Source organism: Onychostoma macrolepis, chromosome 18 (assembly GCF_012432095.1).
Source record: "Onychostoma macrolepis isolate SWU-2019 chromosome 18, ASM1243209v1, whole genome shotgun sequence".
NCBI lineage: Eukaryota > Metazoa > Chordata > Actinopteri > Cypriniformes > Cyprinidae > Onychostoma > Onychostoma macrolepis.
The window spans coordinates 13511893-13532845 of NC_081172.1; the positions used below are offsets into that span (position 1 = coordinate 13511893).

The following is a 20953-nucleotide window of genomic DNA, read 5'->3' on the forward strand; positions in this document are numbered from 1 at the left end:
GCTTGATTAGCTGCTTCAGGTGTGTTTGATTAGGGTTGGAGCTAAACTCTGCAGGGACACCGGCCCTCCAGGACCGAACTTGGTGACCCCTGCTTTAAAGCATGATAAGAGCAACTATTAACCATTTAAATGTATGGAGGCCGAGAGAGCTCAGTATGCTGCAACTTAAGAAAACTCGTGCAAAATAGAAAAAACAGCAGCAAATTAAGAAAACATCTTCATCAGTTTCAGACCACAAGGAAAATTTTTAAGGGGGACCCAACAAGTTGTGAAAGTAAGTTAGCTAGCTTTGAAAGTGGTACTAAATGACAATATACATTGCACAAGGCAAACCTTGACAGATTCTATGCCTAAAATTACCTTTAGATTTAGCATTTAATTCTTTAGTATGTATATTCAACACTAGTCACGCTTGCTTAAGCAATATTGTATGTTAAACAACCTTGCCAAATACTTTGAAGTAGGCCTATACTATTTTGAAATGTTAAAATTTGAAATATGTTTCTACATTTTTAACTCCCTGGACAGACTGAAAATGACCAAAAAATGAATAGAAATAATGATTGTCTAAAGAAATACTAAGTAAAATGTGTAAATGTCAGAATTCTTGAGGAGAAAAGACGCAATTTCCATTTTTGTGGAGTATAACAGAAAAAAATGGTTAAAGTTAACTAGTAGTGCAGCGAATCACTGCTGTCAGGGAGTAATAAGTAAAGTAGAAGACTAATGAGTAGGCTAATTATATTCGACTCCCCTGAAAGGCATTATGCACAGTGCTTTGTTAAACAACCTTGTTCTTTAAATAGATCCTTTTGAAATTTTAAATGAAAATATTTAGTCTATAATTACGTGTCAATATAAATAGTTAGAATTCCTAGTCACTTGGCGTTGCTGTTACAGGTTGTCAACACTAGGCTAGGCCACACCTTTCTGTGTTTCTTCCTGTGGCAAGGGCCCGCTCATCGGCTTTAAATCATCCGCCTTACACACACACACACACACACACAATACTGATCCCGTACATCCCCGGTCACACACACATCGTTTAACAGCGCTTGCGTTGCGCGAAATACCGAGAGGAGCGCATTTATTCCACCCGCAGATAACGGCATAAATCTAGCTGTAGCTAACGGTGCGCGATTCGAAAGCTCGCTGGTGCGCGCGCGCTCTCTCTCTCCCGCTCCGTTCCTGACGTCAGCGAGATTGTCTCTGAGAGCGTCGAGCCCAGCAGCGCTCTCTCTCCACACTGACCCTCCATTGTGCGCACGCTAACGATGCCAGCGCTCGCAGCCGCCGCCGCCGCCCAGTAGAGACCTCCCAGCCCGAGGACCGAGCACCACGACCCCGCTACACAGTCCGAGAGCGCGCGCCAGAGACTTATGTTCCAGCCCAACGTTGTCTTTTGCGGGATTTAATGCTCTAGCTAGTCGCCGACAGGGAGAGAGAGAGAGAGTGTGTGTGTGAGAGAGAGGGATAGGGACAGCCTTAGAGAGGGATAAGGAAGAAACACCGAGGATATTTCTCACCCGGACCGTTTTGGAGATAAAAAAGAGCCGAGGTTCATCTAGCCATGGGATGTACACTGAGCGCAGAGGAAAGAGCGGCTCTGGACAGGAGCAAAGCCATCGAGAAAAACCTCAAAGAAGACGGAATCACTGCTGCTAAAGATGTGAAATTGCTCCTGCTAGGTAATGCGGAGTGGAGCCCGTCAAATCTAACGTTAGCTGTATCCTACACGTCTCAGCCGATGAATGCACATATATGGGATCTCTTCATTTTGACAGGCGATCTTACTCCCTTGTGTCTGTCTCTTCTCCACAGGGGCTGGGGAATCTGGGAAAAGTACCATCGTGAAACAGATGAAGTAAGTGGCATGTTTTAAATGACATCCATCAGTCAGTCAGTCAGTCAGTGCGCTGTGTGAGACACACACGAACCCACCCACACACACACCCTCGATTGCTTGATGGCGAATTCTTAGGTCCGCCATATTTTCAAGGAGTTCTCTCTCCACTCGCGTGTTACATGCATTGTAGCCGTGGCGTGATGATACGGTGTGGCACATCCGCAGTATGTGTATTGTGGGTTCGGAAAGACGAGGCGCCGTCGATGTGCTGTTCACGAAAATGGTGCTGAAAGTCAACTGGGGGACCGTGTTTCTTAGTCTAATGCTCCATTGGCGTCCACTGACAGTGTAGCCTACTTCACACCCGGCTGAGTAACATTACCACACTCCACCCCGATTTCACTTCATCCTTTGGGCATTTACGGATGTCTCTGATGTCTTCCTGTGTGTTTGCTTCTATGACACACGTCAGAAATCAATCATATATATATATATATATATATATATATATGTACACTTAAAGATATACATAGCTATAGGCTACTGTGCCGAGAATTAAATGGATGGCTGTTCCTTAGATTTTAGCATCCTTTTAGAGATTAATATGTAATTTTAACTGAATTATATGCAGTATAGACCAATAACTGGCTTGGCCCATATATATATATATTTTTTACAATTTTTATTTAATTAAATTTTTTATTTTTTACCGATATCTACACTTTTCTACTCGACTGGTTATCGGTTCTTCAGTATTGGGTCCATTGATAGATGGCGTCCCCTTAATGGTACTCATTTTTAATGTAGGCTACTGTTTTCAAGCTGTTACATAGCAACCATTCATTTTCAATGGGAAAAGGCATTTTAAACGTACTGGCTCCAAAATAAAATGTCTCCCATTTAGATTCACATAAACATGATGAATAATAATATAATCAGTCTAAACACAATGCACGTTGTTTTATTTTTATTGCACCAAAAAAAAAAAAAAAAAAAAAACCATTAAAATGATTCTGCATATTTTATTTTTCACTAGATGGCAAAAATGATAAAAACTCACTATCACTCGCTCCCTGCTATATGCAGGTAATACGGTGTTAAGAGCCTTCTGTTGACTGAGAATGGTGAAGGCAGAGCTTATATGGCAAATGGTGCCTGGAGATAATGCTGTCGGCTGTGTGTGCATGGCGTTGGTGCAACATGAACAGGCCTTCATGCGTTTGCAATTTGTGTTGGGTTGATGCTCATGGTGAAGGAAGAAGGTTTGACACCCAACCAGCTCCACTTCCTCACGGCCATTTTTATGCACTGACGTTCTCTTTACGCCTCACTGAAAACAATCTGTTCATCTACCTTGCGGTTTGGATGTCGTATTCTTAGTTCAATGTCTTATAAATGCAGCTCCTCCGGTTATTTCCTTCTTTGACTCGCTTTGCAATAATTTATTTTATATGGTCACCATCTCTGGGCATAGCGTGTGTTATAGAATACGTAGCCTATTGGCTAATTATGTATATGATTATTGATAATTAGAATGTAAGTGAGATTTTTATATGTCGAGCTGTAGGTTATTGCTCAATGCAAAGCATTCGATGAAGAGAAACGCCTCCATTCTCAAGTGTGTGCACAAGCTGCCTTTGTCGAATCGAAATCTGTAGCCCTCAGAAAATGTCATTTTTTCTGGTCTGAATATGTTGTTATATTACGGTGCTTTTGTAATGCGATCCTAAGCCATTGTGATGGAAAAACGCATGTAATTAGCACGGATATATTTTGAAATAGTTCATCGGAGGATTTCAGGCGGTTTCAGTGGTGGACAGCGCCCAGCAGAGTCTTTTTCTGTGATCGGCTTTCTTCGGCCATTTTCGGTTTTCTCCGTCGTTAAGAGTGTTGAACCTGAGGCGAGAGGGAAAACAGGGAACGGATTTGTGCGTTGTTTGCGCTGCCCACACGTGTTCAGATAGAGGTGCGGTCTGTTTTATTTTCCTAAACACCTACGTACGTTGATTCCTTTGTATTACATGCGTGTATGAATGTTTTATGTCCTAAATACAATGCTTAGCTTGAGACGATAGCAAAATTAGCAAAAATCATCTGACTAGCAGAGCCAGAAATTAAGCAGGGCACAAACGCAAATAAATTGCTCAGATATTTAAAATGTAGGAGCAGAAAATGTACATATTCCTCATATTTAACATTTTATATTTCAGTATTGTGTAGCACAGTGTTTGTGTTGTGGTATCTTGTACATACGTGCAGCAAATTTTAAATTTTATGTATTTCCAGGTAACATTGACAATCTCATTGATAATTTCAGCAATTAATAGCTTAAATCTGACTGTTTATAGTATGATTATTAAACAAAAAGGGAGAAAATCGACTTAAGGGTGTATTTTGCCTCTAAATATGACAAGTTAATTTCTGGCAATGCTTACAGAATGAGTTCAGGTTGAGGATAAAGAGAAACCAATATGATATCATTTTTTTTTTCAGTTTCAAATTGCTTGGTCAGCTTAACAAATTAATGACAGTATTCACCACTGTGCTTTTAAGCCATTGTAGCTAATGCCTCAGGCATATTTCTAAGTCATCCAAAGAGTGATGACTCTTTCCTCTCTAAGGATTCATTGTTGCTCTGATGTGCTTAATTGGGTAATAAGAGTGTCTCATGATGGAGCTGGTTAAACTGTTTGGGTCCTAAAGGAGTGGAGTATGTAGCTCTGGGCTTCTTACTGTAATACGCCATGAATGAGTTGTTTTTTCAGGGTTTTTGTTAAGCTAACTAGACCGTTAAATGTTCCACCACCATCACTTACTTAAAATGCTTTTTAGGATATTGCAGGTTCAATATAATGTATTGCATTTAATATAGTTGTAATGCGTACAGTAAAAAGGTTTAAAAAGTTTATTCTCTGTTTATTATGTCTTCCAGCTTCCCCAGAGACAACATTTAATATATAAGCATATAAGCCCGGTCGTGACTTTCTCCACGTAATGCTATGCATATGTGATAATGGCAGCGCTATGTTGAATCTGTGGTTTTGGCCAGATCTTTTTGATAGTGAAAATGACCAACATTCATATCGCAACAAGCTAATGGGACATTTCAGATACCTCCACTGTGTGTTAGATGGTTTCTAGCCTTTAGTTAAACAGTATTCTCTATTGCATGGCTTGAAAAGGGCGGATGAAACAAGGAGGTGTGCACTTAACATGTCAGAGTAAACCAGGGTACTGGGTGATGTGTGAAAGATGGTGAGAGAGAGAGAGAGAGGGCGCAGCGTGAGGAGGGGAGATGTTGGTAAACCCTGTGATTATGGTGTAGTTCTCCAGGCAGGCAACAGTGCTTCCATCTGCTTCATTAGTTCAGTGTGAGAGGGGAGTGTTTAAGTGTGCACAGGCTGCTCTCAGTAGATGATCACATCACACATACACGGCTCTCTCTCTTTCTCTCTGTTCCTGCGCTCATCTTCCTGGCATCTATAGTCCTATGGGAATGAAATATAAGCGATAAGGTGTATTTTGTGTGTTGGGGGAGAGAAAGAGAGAAAAAATGTGAGTATATGGTGATGAGAACAGTTTCATAGACCCTGGAGACTGAGCCATGTGTGTCATCATCCTGCATGTCACTTCCTCACCCACGCGTGTCATGCATGGATGATCAAAAGCAGCCTTCAGAAAACAGATCAAATGTATACGAAAAGTTATAAGGCATGATTTGCGCACTGAACAGCCTTTACATGCCTATTGTGGCATATTGAAATCATATGTCATCAGGTCATGGATCCGATTCATGTTTATAAGGCTGTTAAACATGTTTAAACTAGGCGTTGCTGACTAGTTGATCATTAATGCTAATATTTTGTGTGCTACTGTTTAAAAGTTGGGGTTAGAAAATTGTATTTACTAATACTTTTTTTGAGCTACGACACATTAAATTGATCAAAATTGACATTTACATTGACATTTACAATGTTAAAATTAAATTATTTTACAAATAAATGCTGCTCTTTTGAATTTTCTATTAGTCCAAGAATCCTGAGGAAAATGAAACAAGATTTCCATCAAAATATTAAGCAGCACAACTGTTTTAAACATTGAAAATAAGAAATGTTTCTTGAGCCCCAAATCACCATATTAGAATGATTTCTGAAGGATCATGTGACATTGAGGACTGGAGTAATGGCTGCAAAAAAATTAGCAGCTATTAAAATTATTTAAAATATAAAATATATTAAAATATAAAACAGTTATTTTAAATTGTATATTGTATATTCTGTTGTATATTAAATTTATATTTGCTGTATTTTGATCAAATAAATGCAGCCTTGGTGAGCATAAGAAACTTTCAAAAAAACTGAAAGGTAGTGTACAGTAAAGTGTTACGGCAAATACATTTTTTTATTAAGTGAATTTGGAGCATGTTTGCATTCACAAATCATGTAATAAAGGAACTGTGCTGATGTCGCAGACGTCAGATATCAAAGTTAATTTGAAGTGAAAATACAAGCCAAAATCCTTGCAAACCACTCTAAAACTAATCAAGTGTCGCCCATAGCCTGACAGAAACTGTAAGCAATGTAGATTGAATCTAAAAATGGAGATATGAAGAAATGTCAATGACAAAGTCTCTGTGAATATTGCTGGACTTGCCAAAAAAGTAAGAAAACAAAATTGCTGATGATGTGGAGAATGTTATGAGTCACATAAAGCAAACACTGACTAGATTACTTTTCTTCTGTAGTGAGTTGTGAAAGCCCTAATTTAGACTGTTTTCCCATCTAATCAGCTCGGTTCTGTTGTCTAATCTGTGAACTGTAATCCAAGGCCGCTCATCATATTATCCTTTAAAAGCGGACTTCTGCTGCTGGATAGACTGGATAGGATTAAAAATGTTTGTTTTTTTCCAAAGTGATCTCTGCGGTATGCAATATGCTGGGCTGTCCTGTAGCTGGCTAATTGAAGGGTTGAAGCAGAGGACCCAGCTGTTCAGTTACACTCCATCTGTACGGCCATGAAGCTAAACTCCAGCCATGTACTTGAGTAGCAGAGCATGAAACATTATGTCTCTAGTGTCTAGAAAGGACGTTATGTGTTGAGTGATTGGCATCTGATGAAGGTTTGGATGAAGAATACTGTAAGATAGAAACAGCAATACTAGTGGCACAGTGTAGAAAAGAGTGTGTTTCACTTCTCCTGGAAGTGCGACTTAAGCTCTACAGCAGTCTAAATTTCGATTGCGACACTCTGCAGATGAGTATTTATTAATGATAATAAGAATTTTGCTCTTGTTGTGTGTGTGTGTACATTTTATACATACATATATATTTATTTTGGTTAGCTAGTATATTTAATTTGGTTTGGTTAGTTTGGATGCACAGTATATTGGTTGATTTTTTTAAAAACTTATTTAACAGTATCTGTTGATATTGGATATTTCATTGTTCATGCTCAGTTTCTTTAATCTTGTTAAATTTAATCTATGTTTTACATATTTTACATTTATATTGTGATGCCAAAATTAACCTTTAGCAACCTGTAAAAGAACTGATTGTATAAATAAAATAAAATGTTAAGAATTTAAATTATTTTTATTTTTATTACATAAATTACATTTTAATAATGACTATTCATAGTTTATCAGCCATAACATGAAAAAAACTATGCTTATTGGTGTCAGAGAATATTTTAATATTCGATGCATCCCTTGAGATATGATATTTTCATATTACGAAGTGCAGAAATGGTACAGGAAATCCATTATTTAAATGCATATTTGTAAAATATGGTTCAAAATCATACATATGTGTTTGGTTGCCTTAGTTAGCCTTTTAAGAGTAGTAGGTGTTTTCTCTGACCCCGTTGGGTTTAACTTGGACCTTTACTGAACCCTGTATGTTTTCAGCTGTATTGTTCAAAGCTTCATAGCAGATGTAAGTTGAAGAGGGCTGTTTGGGTGGGTAAAGCCTATTTTAATGCAAAGAAAGGAAATTAGCATTGACACAAAGCACCCTTGCTTGTGACTGCAGCGCTGCTGGCTCTGTTATTGGGAAATGCAGTAGTGTGCAGTATGCAGATTACAAGGCCATTTACACTACAGCTTTACGTCTGATTTTTCACTGGGAAACCTTCCGATAGAAAAGTTATATATTTTAATGTACCAAGCATTGCAAGTGCAGTGGGTTTGGGTGGGGCTGTGACTGTGACTACACACACTTTCAAACCAAAATGTGTGTGTGTTTGGGGAAGCTCTGAGTCACTATAGAAAGGGAAAGGGAAGGAGCTCTGATGAAACACAGGCTGGTGAAATGAACTGTACAAATGATAGCTTCCTTGTCCATTTTTGCTTGTCTCTGTCGTGATCTTCTGACTGTCTGTCTGGCTCTCTGTCCCTCTGTAATAGAGGTGGTTTCATGTGTCTAGCTGATGTGATTGGAGTTGACTGAGCACAGGGAGAACAAATGGTTCTCATGTGTTGATTTCCCAGAGCTCTGGTTGTAATACTCTGCCGTGATCCCCTCTGTCTCGGCCCACAGACACTGTGTGACTTTCAACAAGACACACCTCAATTCTTTTGAGGTGGTTTGCTTTCCACATGGCCCTCTAAGATAATTATTCAATGTGTGTGTATTTGTTTCTGTACCTGTGCCATGGCAGCATGTAGTTTGCATCTGATTTGTGAACGCTACTGGGTATGCAAAGCCATCAAACCCACAAATTCAGTTAAACATGCATCATTCAGATCATATATACCATGCCATTGTTTCTATTGTTAAAACAACTAACCTTTATGTATCAGCGCCAGGGTTGGAAATATATTATATCAGAATCAGAAAATTAAAGGGGGCTTGGGGCAAAATGCTCCAAAATGAAAAACAAAAACAAAAAAAAATGTAAAAATGACCCTGCACAATTAAGCTAGATCTATTATGGCTGTCATAATTAAAGTTAAAATGTGAAATTAATGAAGAGTGTCCATTGCAGCATTTCATTTACTGTAGATTTGCTCACGTTGCATCAGATTTCTTTTTATGCTCACTTTGCAGCAATGAACATTATTACCAATCACACAAGTTTCTGTTGAGCATATGAATGTGATGTTCAATCACATTCGCCACCACAGAGAATCCCGTAGTTGTTCAGTGCAGTCGCTTACTGACTGTAAATCTTTAATCGCAAATTCTTTCTTCATCACAAACAAGAAAGTGCAGAGAAGATGTAAGATATTCAGTGTTCTTTGCACACTTTCTTATAATATAATTTATTGCCAGTTTGAATAACCATTCAAAAAAATATTTTTGAATAACAGCATTTTCATGCTACTGAAATAGCCAGTGAAAAGTCATGAATTTTTAATCAGTAAAATGTGCTAAAAAACTCATAAATGATTTTTAGCTTGTTTTGTCTATAGCCAAAATATGACATGCTTTTCCCCCATGAACACTTTCTAATAAATGACATTATTAATTATTTTTTACAATATTCCTTTCTATTAAGCTTCTTTTTTATTTATTCTTTTTAATTAATTAATTAATTTTATAAGTGCATGTACATAAGCAGCATTAAACAGTCTGCGTAAATAAATAGGAATCAGATTTGACTGTTTAAAAACTGGTCATTGAAAGACACCGTTTTAACACTCTTTTATTCTTTAATGTAACTACAAATTGATCTTTGACATGAGAATAATAGTGGTGTTTTGGGAACTAAAATAGCACAATATTTGAAAATAAAACCCCACTCTTTGTTTCAACCTGCCTTAAGGAGTCATATCCTTTATGTGTGTTTATACTTAAGATATTGCACAGTAATTCTGTTCTCATTTATTGTAAATAAAAAGTCAGAGAGAGGAAGTGAGAAAGTGTTTAGCTCAGGCAAAAAGTGTCTCTTTCTCTGTATTTCCTACTCAGTCACACACCCAAGCAAATCTCTTTTTGTCTTTGCAGCAGTGAAACAGTTTAACAGTTTGTGGGTTAGAGAGTTGATGCCTGATGAACGGGGGAGTGGGAAACAGTGGGGCCGGAATGTCAAGTGCTTCCCTGAACCCCTCAGTGAACCTTGTTCTCCACTGGTTCTTCGTTGCCACCCTCTCCATCTCTTTTGGTCTCTCTGTGGTGGGTCCATATGTACTTGCGGTGTGGAGAGTTCTGGCTGACCCATGTGCTGGTGATAACACAAAAGGCCTTTGTCTTAGTGAGGTGTTTGTGTTGGGCCATAAAACAGGTTCTAGACCAGCCCCTTCAACGCCAACACAAAAGAGCTTTATTGGGAAGGCAGGGTGGGTGGGTCTGCTCATCTGATCTGGAGTCAGCTGATTTACAGCATGGCAGTGCAATGTGAACTCTCCTTATGGTGGAATTATATAATGTGTATCTGGATCAGACCTTAATTAAAAATGTACTTAATAAAAGGTGATGCTTCAAAATATTATATATTTATATTTATTAAATAAATGCCTTAAAAGCTTGCGTTCTAAGACTTGTGTTGGCTTTATTTTAACTACCATTCACAAGTCCATAATTATTTATTTATTTTTATTAAATATGTTTTTTTTTTTAAAGAAGTCTCTTAAGCATACCAAGGCTTTGTTTATTTGAACAAAAATACAGTACCATTGTAAAATTGTGAAATATTATTCCAATTTAAAATAAATGTTTTCTAATTAAATAGATTTTACTGTGATGGTAAAGCTGAATTTCAAAAACGATTAATCCATTCTTCAGTGTCATGTAAAATTAATCAAATATGCTGATTTGGTGCTCAAGAAACATTTCTTCTTATTATTAATATTATTGTATTAAAAAAAAACAGTTGTGCTGCTTACTATTTTTGTGGAATTTACTGTCACTCTTGACCAATCCAGTCCAGCATCCTTGTTGAAGGATTTTAGATTTATTTTATTCATATTTCCAAATTTAAATTCTGTATTATTTCAATGGAACACACACAAAATAAATTTTAAAACATCTTCATATATATATTTACATACATTGATTACATATAATGGTATAGTGTTTACAAGCTGTCAAGCTTCCAAACCTTAAGATGACATGTAGTTTTTTGTTAGTCTAAATTACTTATTACTTATAGTGTTGTGGAGAAGATCTATATGAAGATTCGTTTAAAATTTTTCTTATTCCACAGAAAAGTAACTTACAGATTAGCATATAAATTTGGAACGACATGAGGGTGGGTAACAGAATTTTCATTTTCAAGTGAACTGTCCCTTTAAATGTTTCAATGTCACACACTTTGGTCTTTCACACCTAGCTGTGTGGAAATGATTTCCTTATTTGCAAGTGTTAGTGGGGTACTGATGAAAAGTCTGTGGTGGGGTGATGTGTGTGAAGAGTGTTAATTGCATCCTGCTTTGACTGTGTTTTGCCATGTGTTTATCATTGTAACCTTAACCTGGTGACTGTGAGTGGGTATAAATTGGTCTGTCTGTTGACGGTTTCCAGCAACCTTCAGCCCTGGGGAGCAAACACGTGCACACACACAGAAACACAAATGGAGCTTGGGTATTACACAAGCAACTTTTAATTAAGGTATAATTGCAAATGAAGTAGGGACTCCGCTTGTAGCCTTTTGTTCACACAGACACACCATGTGGAACATTTCTGCTTTTGCAGTGTTCGCTTCCTTTTTACTGACTGAAAACTACAGATGTTACCCCATCGGCCATTCCTTACGGTAATCACACGTAACGCCATTTGTCAGGAACAGCTGATGGTTTAACTCTTACAGTGAATGATGTGAGAAATTGTGGTCTGTAACTAATGCAGGTGCTTTGCGTTGGTATGTGCACGTTCCTCTGGTGAACGCTGAGGATGTGCTACAATATTTCATTAACCCGTATGCATTCCCTCCCTCTTTTCCTCACTCTGTTGCCATGGAGATGACAATGGCTGCCATAATTAGAGGATGACAAATGACCTAGAGTAGGTAAAGGGGGATGGGTAGTTACTGTGAACTGTGAATCAGAGGAAAAGCGGGAGTGAATCAGGGGGTTGGCTGGGGGGAGTGTACAGGACGAAGGCTGAACATGTCTGGGTGTGAGTAATATTATGCATTCATAACCAGTCCATAGTAATCTGCTAGTCTGGTACTAATAACCACTTTCAGCTTTTAAGCAACATGAAATTAAAGTTGACCCAATTTACTTTCATATAAATGACTGGTATGATTCATCAGAGCATGATATTGTAAAGCTTACATTAAAATGTTAATGTAAATTTCTCCACTTATGAAATTACTTTTCATTTCTGCTTATATAACCAAGCCTGAGTGGGTGCCGAAAAAGCAATATTAGGCCTAAATATCACATTATGTAGGTATAGAATGAAAAATTTGAAGGCTAATCAGTCTAAACTCATCTAGTCTAAATACATTTCTATATACTTTCCTACTAAACAGTATGTTGAAATATGTCACGTAATGGTGCTCTTTAAAGTCACCATGATATCAAAACTGACGATTCTTATTTTTATGGAACTGTTTCTTATAAACAATTTATTGATGCACTTTTTTTTTTTTTTTAAAGTTCACCCAAAAATAAAAATTCTGTAATTAATTATTTACCCTTATTGTCATTCCAAACCCGCAAGACCTATTCAACTTCAGAACACAAATTAAGGCCCAGAAAGGTAGTAAGTACATTGTTAAAATATTACATGTGACATAAGTGGTTCAACCGTAATGTTATGAAGCTATGAGAATACTTTTTGTGTGCAAGAAAACAAAAATAATGACTTTATCTAACAATTTCTTCTCTTCCGTGTTGAACCACTGATGTCACATGGACTATTTTAATTATTTACTTACTACCTTTCTGGGCCTTGAACATGCCAGTTGTGTTGCTGTCTATGCAGGGTCAGAAAATTCTTGGATTTCATCAAAAATATCTTAATTTGTCTTCTGAAGATGAACGAATGTCTTACGGGTTTGGAACGACATGAGGGTGATTTATTAATGATAGAATTTTCATTTTTGGGTGAACTATCTCTTTAAATGCATGTGGCCTCATAATCTTTATCAAAACATTTATTTCCCCTTTCCGTCAAACTGGCATCTGATGACGTGTTCACTGGCACAAAGGCAGGACAATAAAGCCTCCCCTCCATCAACCTGTCACTCACATGAGATTGCAGTAATTAGCAAATGACAAGAATCCAACGATTCAGTCAACTCCCAATGGACAAAACCATGTCCCGGCTTATATTTTTCTCATTTGAGAAGCCATTTCACTCGTATGTACATCATAATAGAGAAGAAAAGACAATCACAGCTTCAAAGTACAGGCCTATTCAGACCAAAGAAGATAATTATAACTATAAAGTTTTATTAATCGTTCTCATTCTGTAGGAATACGGAAGTCCACACCTATCCACGACTATAATGATAACACCACAGAGAAACAATATTGTACTTTCAGAAATTTTTTTTTCCAGCTGATGATTGACTTTAATGAGCTCAAGCATTTAAAGCGGCAGACAACATAACTGCAGTACATGCTTATAATAAACAGAATGTTATCATCTGCTGGTCTGAGTGCTAACACAGTTATCGTTATAATCATCTTTATAATTACTATAATATAATGCTGTTTTTCCGTGTTGACAAAATGAAAGGAATTTGTATAATTTGCAAGTCTCAGTATGTCATGTGAATGCTTTGTTTTGCAAAATGGACTAAAATATCCAAAAGCCAGATGTGGTTTGTTGTTTAATTTCATGATAACTAAATGCTAATGAGCTGACTCACTCTTTGCTGCCTACATAGGCAGCTTTCCAACCAGCACTGAACATCATAAGTTACGAGTTTAGAATGCTTTACATGGGCAACAACTCCCTGCGCAACACAAATATTGCTAAGTATAATGCACTTTAAACTCTCTCTTTGTAGGCAGCTCACTGTATTTTTGAAAAAAGGAAATAATGAAATTTTGATTGTAATTGCTTTCCTTGAAACACTCCCCTTCTTCAGTGTTCAGAAAGCTTGCTTTACTCTGTGAGAAAGGGGGAAAGAAAATGAGATGATAGAAGGAAAAGAAAGAGGGAGGGATATTATAGACCTGTGACACTCAGCCTGCTTTTTCATAATTGTAATTACGCTCTGTAGTTTTCTTTGACAAGGGTTTCTGTGAATTGATCTACTAGAACGTGACTCGCATACATCTACAGAAGGGATGGGCAGTGTACGTGTTAGACAGATGTTAGGCTTTAACGGTGAGAGGTTGACCTGCAAACTTCCTAGGAGATTGAGAATGCGAAGCTCTGATTATTATTGTTATAAATAGATGTCCCTCCTAGTGTTTGGTGGGATAAGTGGCCATGTCCTGAGGGTGATGACAGAAACAGCACTCAAAAGCACCATCAGGACAAAGGATTCTCTTACAGATGACATGAGCCAGCTTTGGGAGATAGGAGCGAGAGGTAGTGTGAGTCGCTGAGTGAATGTGTGTGTGTGCGCGCGTGAGAGTTTTTGTATTTCTGTTTTGTCTACCGGTGTGCACTCTTGAGATCCTTTAAATCATATTCCACCTCACTGCTTCAAAATAAACCCATGTAGGCATTTAGATCAGAGAGCTGCTCTTTAGATCGCCTATTTATTAGAACCGTCTTCTCTTAACCTCACTGATCTGATAAACTGAGTTCCCAATGAAAGGTCAGGAGGAGAATGTTCACTTAGTCCTGTCTATCACAGTGTATCAAACGCTGCACACCGAGCTCAACTGACAACTTTTTGTGGCATTCTTCTACCATTCTACATTTATTCATTTATCCATGATTATCTATTTATTCATCCATTTATCTACATCCATTAGGACAACAAAAAACTTAAAAGTTAAAGTGTTAGTTTAGCCAAAAAAAAAAAAAATCTAAATATCATAGTTCCAAAGCCATACTGCTTTCTTCCATGTAATGAAATAACTAAATGACTTTTAGAATTTTTTATACTGCTCTTTTCTATACAGTGAAAGAAGATGGTGCCTATTTTGTGCACTATATTCCAAGTGTTCTGAAGCCATACAATATGAGGAACAAACTAAAATTTAAATAACTGAAAATCTTTCCGTCCACTAGATATAAAATGTAATTTACCAATTTCAGTATATTTTAGTACTATTTATGTACAACTATAGTTTTTATTAATTGTTTGAATTAGCTTTTATTTGTATGTTTTAATTTCATTTTTATTTTAGTTTCTGTTTTATTAATTGTTACAAAATGTAATAATTTGATCAATTTATAAATTTTTTTCATTTTATTAGTTTTTAAAACAATATTTCTATATACAACCCGAATTCCGGAAATGTTGGGACGTTTTTTAAATTTGAATAAAATGAAAACTAAAAGACTTTCAAATCATATGAGCCAATATTTTATTCACAATAGAACATAGATAACATAACAAATGTTTAAACAGAGAAATTTTACATTTTTACCCACTAAATGAGCGCATTTCAAATGTGATGCCTGCTACAGGTCTCAAAAAAGTTGGGACGGGGGCAACAAAGGGCTGAAAAAGCAAGAAATTTTGAAAAGATTCAGCTGGGGGAACATCTAGCAACTAATTAAGTTAACTGAAATCAGGTCTGTAACATGATTCGCTATAAAAGGGATGTCTTAGAGAGGCAGAGTCTCTTTTAGAAATAAAGATGGGCAGAGGCTCTCAAATCTGTGAAAGAGAGTGTAAAAAGATTGTGGAATACTTTAAAAACAATGTTCCTCAATGTCCTCATCATCTACAGTGCTTAGCATCATCAAAAGATTCAAAGAAACTGGAGAAATCTCTGTGCGTAAGGGACAAGGCCGAAGACCTTTGTTGGATGCCCGTGGTCTTCAGGCCCTCAGACGCCACTGCATCACTCATCGGCATGATTCTGTCATTGACATTACTAAATGGGCCCAGGAATACTTCCAGAAACCACTGTCGGTAAACAAACTTCAGAAATATTGAAATATAGTGCACAAGCTGTATGGAGTACGTTCATAGTGCCTTTTTGTTTTTTTAAGCTATCAAGCAGAAATTGTGTATGTTTTCAGTTGCGTTGAACAAAAAAAAAAGAAAGTATTAGTCCAATAGGTAGATGAATTTGTCCGCACACTGAAAAATTCAATCAGACCAAAAAAGGTCTACCAAAAATATAGTTTTTATTTTTTTCATATGCAAAAATGACAAAAATGCAAAGTGTATTAAAAACAGAACAAAGAGCAGACGTTTCAGCCCATGCTTTCTTCAGTGCACATGAGCCAAAAAAGCAACCACACACTTATATAGGCACAATTGCAAATTGTTGTTCTTAATCAGTGAGGGATAATTGTCATGCCAACAATTTCCCTTTACAAAAAACATGCAAGATCCATCTCTTCATTTAATTCTGTCGGGGTTAGGGGTGGGCGCTATACCGGTATTAATGTGACTATCGGTATTATGTTGTGCCATGATATGGATTTTGCTATATCGTGGATACCGTTACATATTCATGAATTTCATTGGATTCATTGTTTTTGCTCCAAACACACGATCGGCTTTTTGGAACGGCACACAACCTGGATTACAATAATTTCCCAAAATGTAATTTTTGTGGTAATATTACTAAGTCTGTAAACAGCCGTTAACACAGGACAGAGACGCAGAACACGGACACAAAGAGAGAAAATACTGTAGCAGGCAGCGCAAGATCACAGTTCGCAATGTTCGAAATATAGGAAGAAAAATATAAATAATGAATTGGGGGCAGGGGGTTAATATGAATGAGTATCTGAAGGGAACTCTCTTCAGAAAACTTTAGATGTCATTTTCTTTTTCTCTTTCTGTTTACAGCGGTAACCAAAGGAACGCTAAATTGAGGCCATAAGCGCCATCTGCTGTCATAGAGTGAATTTGCATGTTCTTTCAGTCCATTTGCTGTTTTTCTATTGCGCAGGTGTCTTATGTAGCATAATTTCACACATCTAAAGTCAGACCATTCTGTTTTTGCCTTAGATCTTGAAATCATGTTTTTTTTTCTAGTTATATAAGGTTAAAATACATATTTTGCCTCTAATTTAACTAAGGTCTTCTAAAATGTGATTCCATTTTTTTTTCTCATATCGCAATATAATATCGATATTGTCTGGACAGTGGAAAATATATGTGATATGAATTTTCGCTCATATCGCTCACCCCTAGTCGGGGTTATTGATTTCAACTCAAAAATCCAAAAAGCCTCTCTTTGTAACAATTTTCTATCACGGTTACCACCTTTTTACCACTTACAATTTAAAAATATATATATATATATATATATATATTTGTGATGTATGGAAGTAAGAAATTCATATGAGTTTGGAATGACATAGAAAAATTTATAAAGGTTTGAAACAACAGGAGGCTGAGTAAATGATGACAGAATTTTGAACTAATCCTTTAAATCGCTACGCTATCCGTTGTACTGCACATGCCTTTTATGTTGGTGAATGCCATGATGATTTGTCCCTTTGTGTGAATAAGATTGAGTGCGCTCAATCCAACTTACAGGTCACAGAGCACAGTTGGTGTGATTGTGTAATAACCTCAGCAGGAGCTTGTATTGGCCAGATCGTTCACCTCTCAGAACACACACACAAACGCACACCTTACAGACAGCCTCGAGATGTGAGAAATTAGAGTCTTCATGCATGAATGCCATAAGTTTTCAAATCTGAGATGATCCTTTCTCTCACTCTGTTCTCTCTCCTCTTTAATGAGCTGTTCTATAATAAGTTCATCTGAAGGAAAGGTTGCTGTAATGATGTCTCTCCTCCGCCCACATGCTGGCTTCCAGAGATCAGCCCTTATCAGAGGAGAGGCGAAGATGAAAATGAGTGTTAACCTCACATAAACTTTCAAAACACACCCCTGGTCTTGTCTCTTCTCGTAACAACTCTTCATCATGCTCTTTCTCATGTGGGTTCTGGAGCTTGATCCCTGAAGCTGTTAGAACTTAGTTTGGCAGCGTTCTCATAGACTAAGAGTGACTATGTGTGAATCTTTGCGAGCTTTTCTGGTGATTTTTGCTGCACATTATAGAATAGCATAAGCTTCCTTTCATAATTTAAGCTAGTATTATGATATTTGGAAAAGACAAATATTTACAGTTCTTTGTTGCAATGCAACAGAAATATTTTTATTCATTTGCAGACTTTTATATAACTTACCTTTTATGTATGTGTTGAGTCAACCCTTTAACACATGAAAAAAGGTAATGCATTTTTCAATTACATAGTTGTATTATGTTCTGTACTGTTCAAAGGTATTTTTTAATGTTTTTGAAAAAAACCTCTTGAAGGAACACTCCACTTATTTTGGAAATAGGCTCATTCTCCAACTCCCCCAGAGTTAAGAAGAGTTAATCAAGGAACTTTGCTGCCGTACCATGGCCGCAGCAGGTGCAGCGATATTACGCAGAGCCTGAAAATAGTCCCCAGCTAGGTAACTAGTTATAATATAGCTGGGGACTACTTTCAGGCGCTGCGTAATATCACTGCGCCTGCTGCAGCCATGGTACGGCAGCAAAGTTCCTTGATTATTACGCCGGAATGAGAGTATAGTTCCTAGCCAAATCGGCCTAGAAAATCGCAACTTTAATTTTCCGCCGGTCTTACTACACGATATAACTACAGAAGAGTCAAGTTTTAAATAGGACAAATATCGAAACTCTTTGGTCATTTTTGAACGCGATGCTACTGGTCTAATCGGATTCAATGATCTATGCTAAGCTATGCTAAAAGTGCTATCGCCAGACCCAGAGATCGGCTGAATGGATTCCAAAACGGTAAAACTCAACTTATTAACTCTGGGGGAGTTGGAGAATGAGCCTATTTCCAAAAAAAGTGGAGTGTTCCTTTAAGTTCACCAAGACTCCCGCGTCACGTGATCCTTCAGAAATCATTCTGATTTGGTGCTCAAGTAACATTTCTTCTTATAAATGTTGTAAACTTCGGTGCCGATAGCCTTGTGGTTAGTGCGTCGATGTAGTGCAACTTCGCTCATGGCAACCCGAGTTCGATTCCTGATTCCAGGTCCTGACATGTCCATATTCACCTTATGTAAATAACTCTCCATACATTCTTAGAAATAAAGGTACAAAAGCTGTCACTGGGGCGGTACCTTTTCAAAGGGGTACACTTTTGTACCTATTAGGTTAAAATATGTACACTTTAAGTACTAATATGTACCTTTAAGGTACCAAAAATGGACCCTTTAGGTACAAACATGTACCTTTTAAATGTACCGCCCCAGTGACAGCTTTTGTACCTTTATTTCTGAGAGTGTATGCTGTGCACCATCAGCGGCCTTTGTTGTTTCTGGCAAGTCCAGCACTGTGTTCACAGAGACTTTGTGATTGGAGAGAATCGCACAGATGTGCCGAAAGCGCACATATCTCCATTGCCAGATTCATGCTGGCTGCATTGTCATGTCAGTGCTAAAACAGTCTTGCCCCATTCGCTCGTGACTCGCAGTTTCAGGGAGATTTGCAATAATTTTGTATGTGAAGTCCATATGAAGGATTCCAGGCTGAAGTCGTGTAATGATAAACAGTCGAAAGGCTGAAAAAATCGACTAGTGGTAGAACTAAATGGCTAGTCAATACAACTCTTAAAAGATATAAGTAGGAGACTTCATTCTAGCCCACAGGTGTGGGAACCTATTTGGCCTCAGGACAGTATCCTGATCTGCGTATCTGTGACCAAGACTGTGTGCAGTGTGTGTGTGTGTGTGTCAAGCCCTTGGTCTTTGCCAGGTCGACTGGAATAGGAGCCCTCTGAGTTAGAGTCTACTTTCAGTGTCTCACATTTGAAACAGATCAATGTTTCCATCCTCCTGCGGGAATCAAAAACCGATGTCCTTATTTATATTGCGACTTTCAAAAGACCCTAAACATTTGTTATTTTTATCAGCTGAATTATTTATTGGTCATCTGAGAAATGTAAAAGAGTGAGTGAGAGTGACAGACAAGCAGAGAGAGAGAGATGCTGGGAATGGCCATGCAATCCCATCATCAAACTGTTTTCATTGGTTTGCTAGCACCAACTGTTGTTGAATAAGAAGCTTGAATTGCTCATAAAAGAAATATATAAAGACGTTTTACACATGAGGAAACAGTTCAAGTGCTGCCTAAGTGAACGTGTTAACTTATTTTTTTCAGATGAATATTTTTTTAAACTCCATTAGATTTATTACAACCCATTCACCTAATTTGACTGTTTAATTCAGTTTAATCTGATTCCTGAAGACTGATCAAAAGAAAAGCAGCACAGGTGTTTGTGTTCAAACAACCCCATAGCTCTACTCTCATTTATCAGTAAACGATTAAAAAAAAAAATGATAATGATAGAGAAAATGATAGGGGAAAAAACTCTTTACTGCTGATTTATTTCTGATATATTGATATAAATCATCCCAGATGAGATGGTTTACATAAGTGAAGTGATTTTTAGAATAATTTTTTTTTATTGCAGGCTTTATTGAGTTATTACATTGCCACAGTTCTTCTGGATTTAGTCTGTCTCAGTTTGTTCTGTTGCTCTTCATGTCGTTCCAGACAGACTGGATGATGATGAGATCAGATCTGAGATCAGGCTGTTGTCAGATTCCTTGTGCAAACAAAAATCTCACTGGATTATTACAATTAATGGCAAAATGAAAGTTTGGAAATGTAAACTTATATTTCCTACTGATGCACTATAGCAAAAGATAGATTTTTTTTTTTTTTTTTACACTGTTAGGGTGGTTGAGAGTGATTTTGGTTGAACTAAGTGCAATAGTGAGCTAATGATAGGCATGTAGTATAGCCTTCAGGCCACCCGAGTTTGTGTTTAGGCGTGTGGGTGCACCAAGTGGTCAAAAATATCATCCCCAAACACATGCTTCATCACACCTCTCCCTGGTACCAGTCTAATAAGCCAGTGTGATGTCTGAGTCTGCATAATGCCAGGCTTTGCCAGTCTGTCTGGCTTTTCTCATGCCACACTAACACCGTTTACCAAGACCAACCGAGCGCTGATGTGGTAATTCACTGGCTTTAGCTTTCAGGCCAGACAATGCTACATTAAGGAAATGCATATAATGTGTGTGTTT

General features: G+C 37.4%; 1 protein-coding gene across 4 annotated transcripts in view; it reads left to right on the top strand.

Annotated features, from left to right (window-relative positions):
- Positions 1–931: 931 nt before the first annotated feature.
- The window catches only part of gnao1a (guanine nucleotide binding protein (G protein), alpha activating activity polypeptide O, a), an 87570-nt gene continuing 67548 nt past the window's right edge, over positions 932–20953 (top strand). For 2 of the 4 annotated variants that reach the window (XM_058750738.1, XM_058750740.1), the window contains exons 1-2: positions 932–1688; positions 1822–1864. In XM_058750738.1, coding sequence (XP_058606721.1) covers positions 1571–1688; positions 1822–1864 — 161 coding nt within the window. In that variant the 5' untranslated portion in view covers positions 932–1570. The remainder of the gene's footprint in view (positions 1689–1821; positions 1865–20953) is intronic. The other 2 variants (XM_058750742.1, XM_058750739.1) reach the window with 2 other exon arrangements.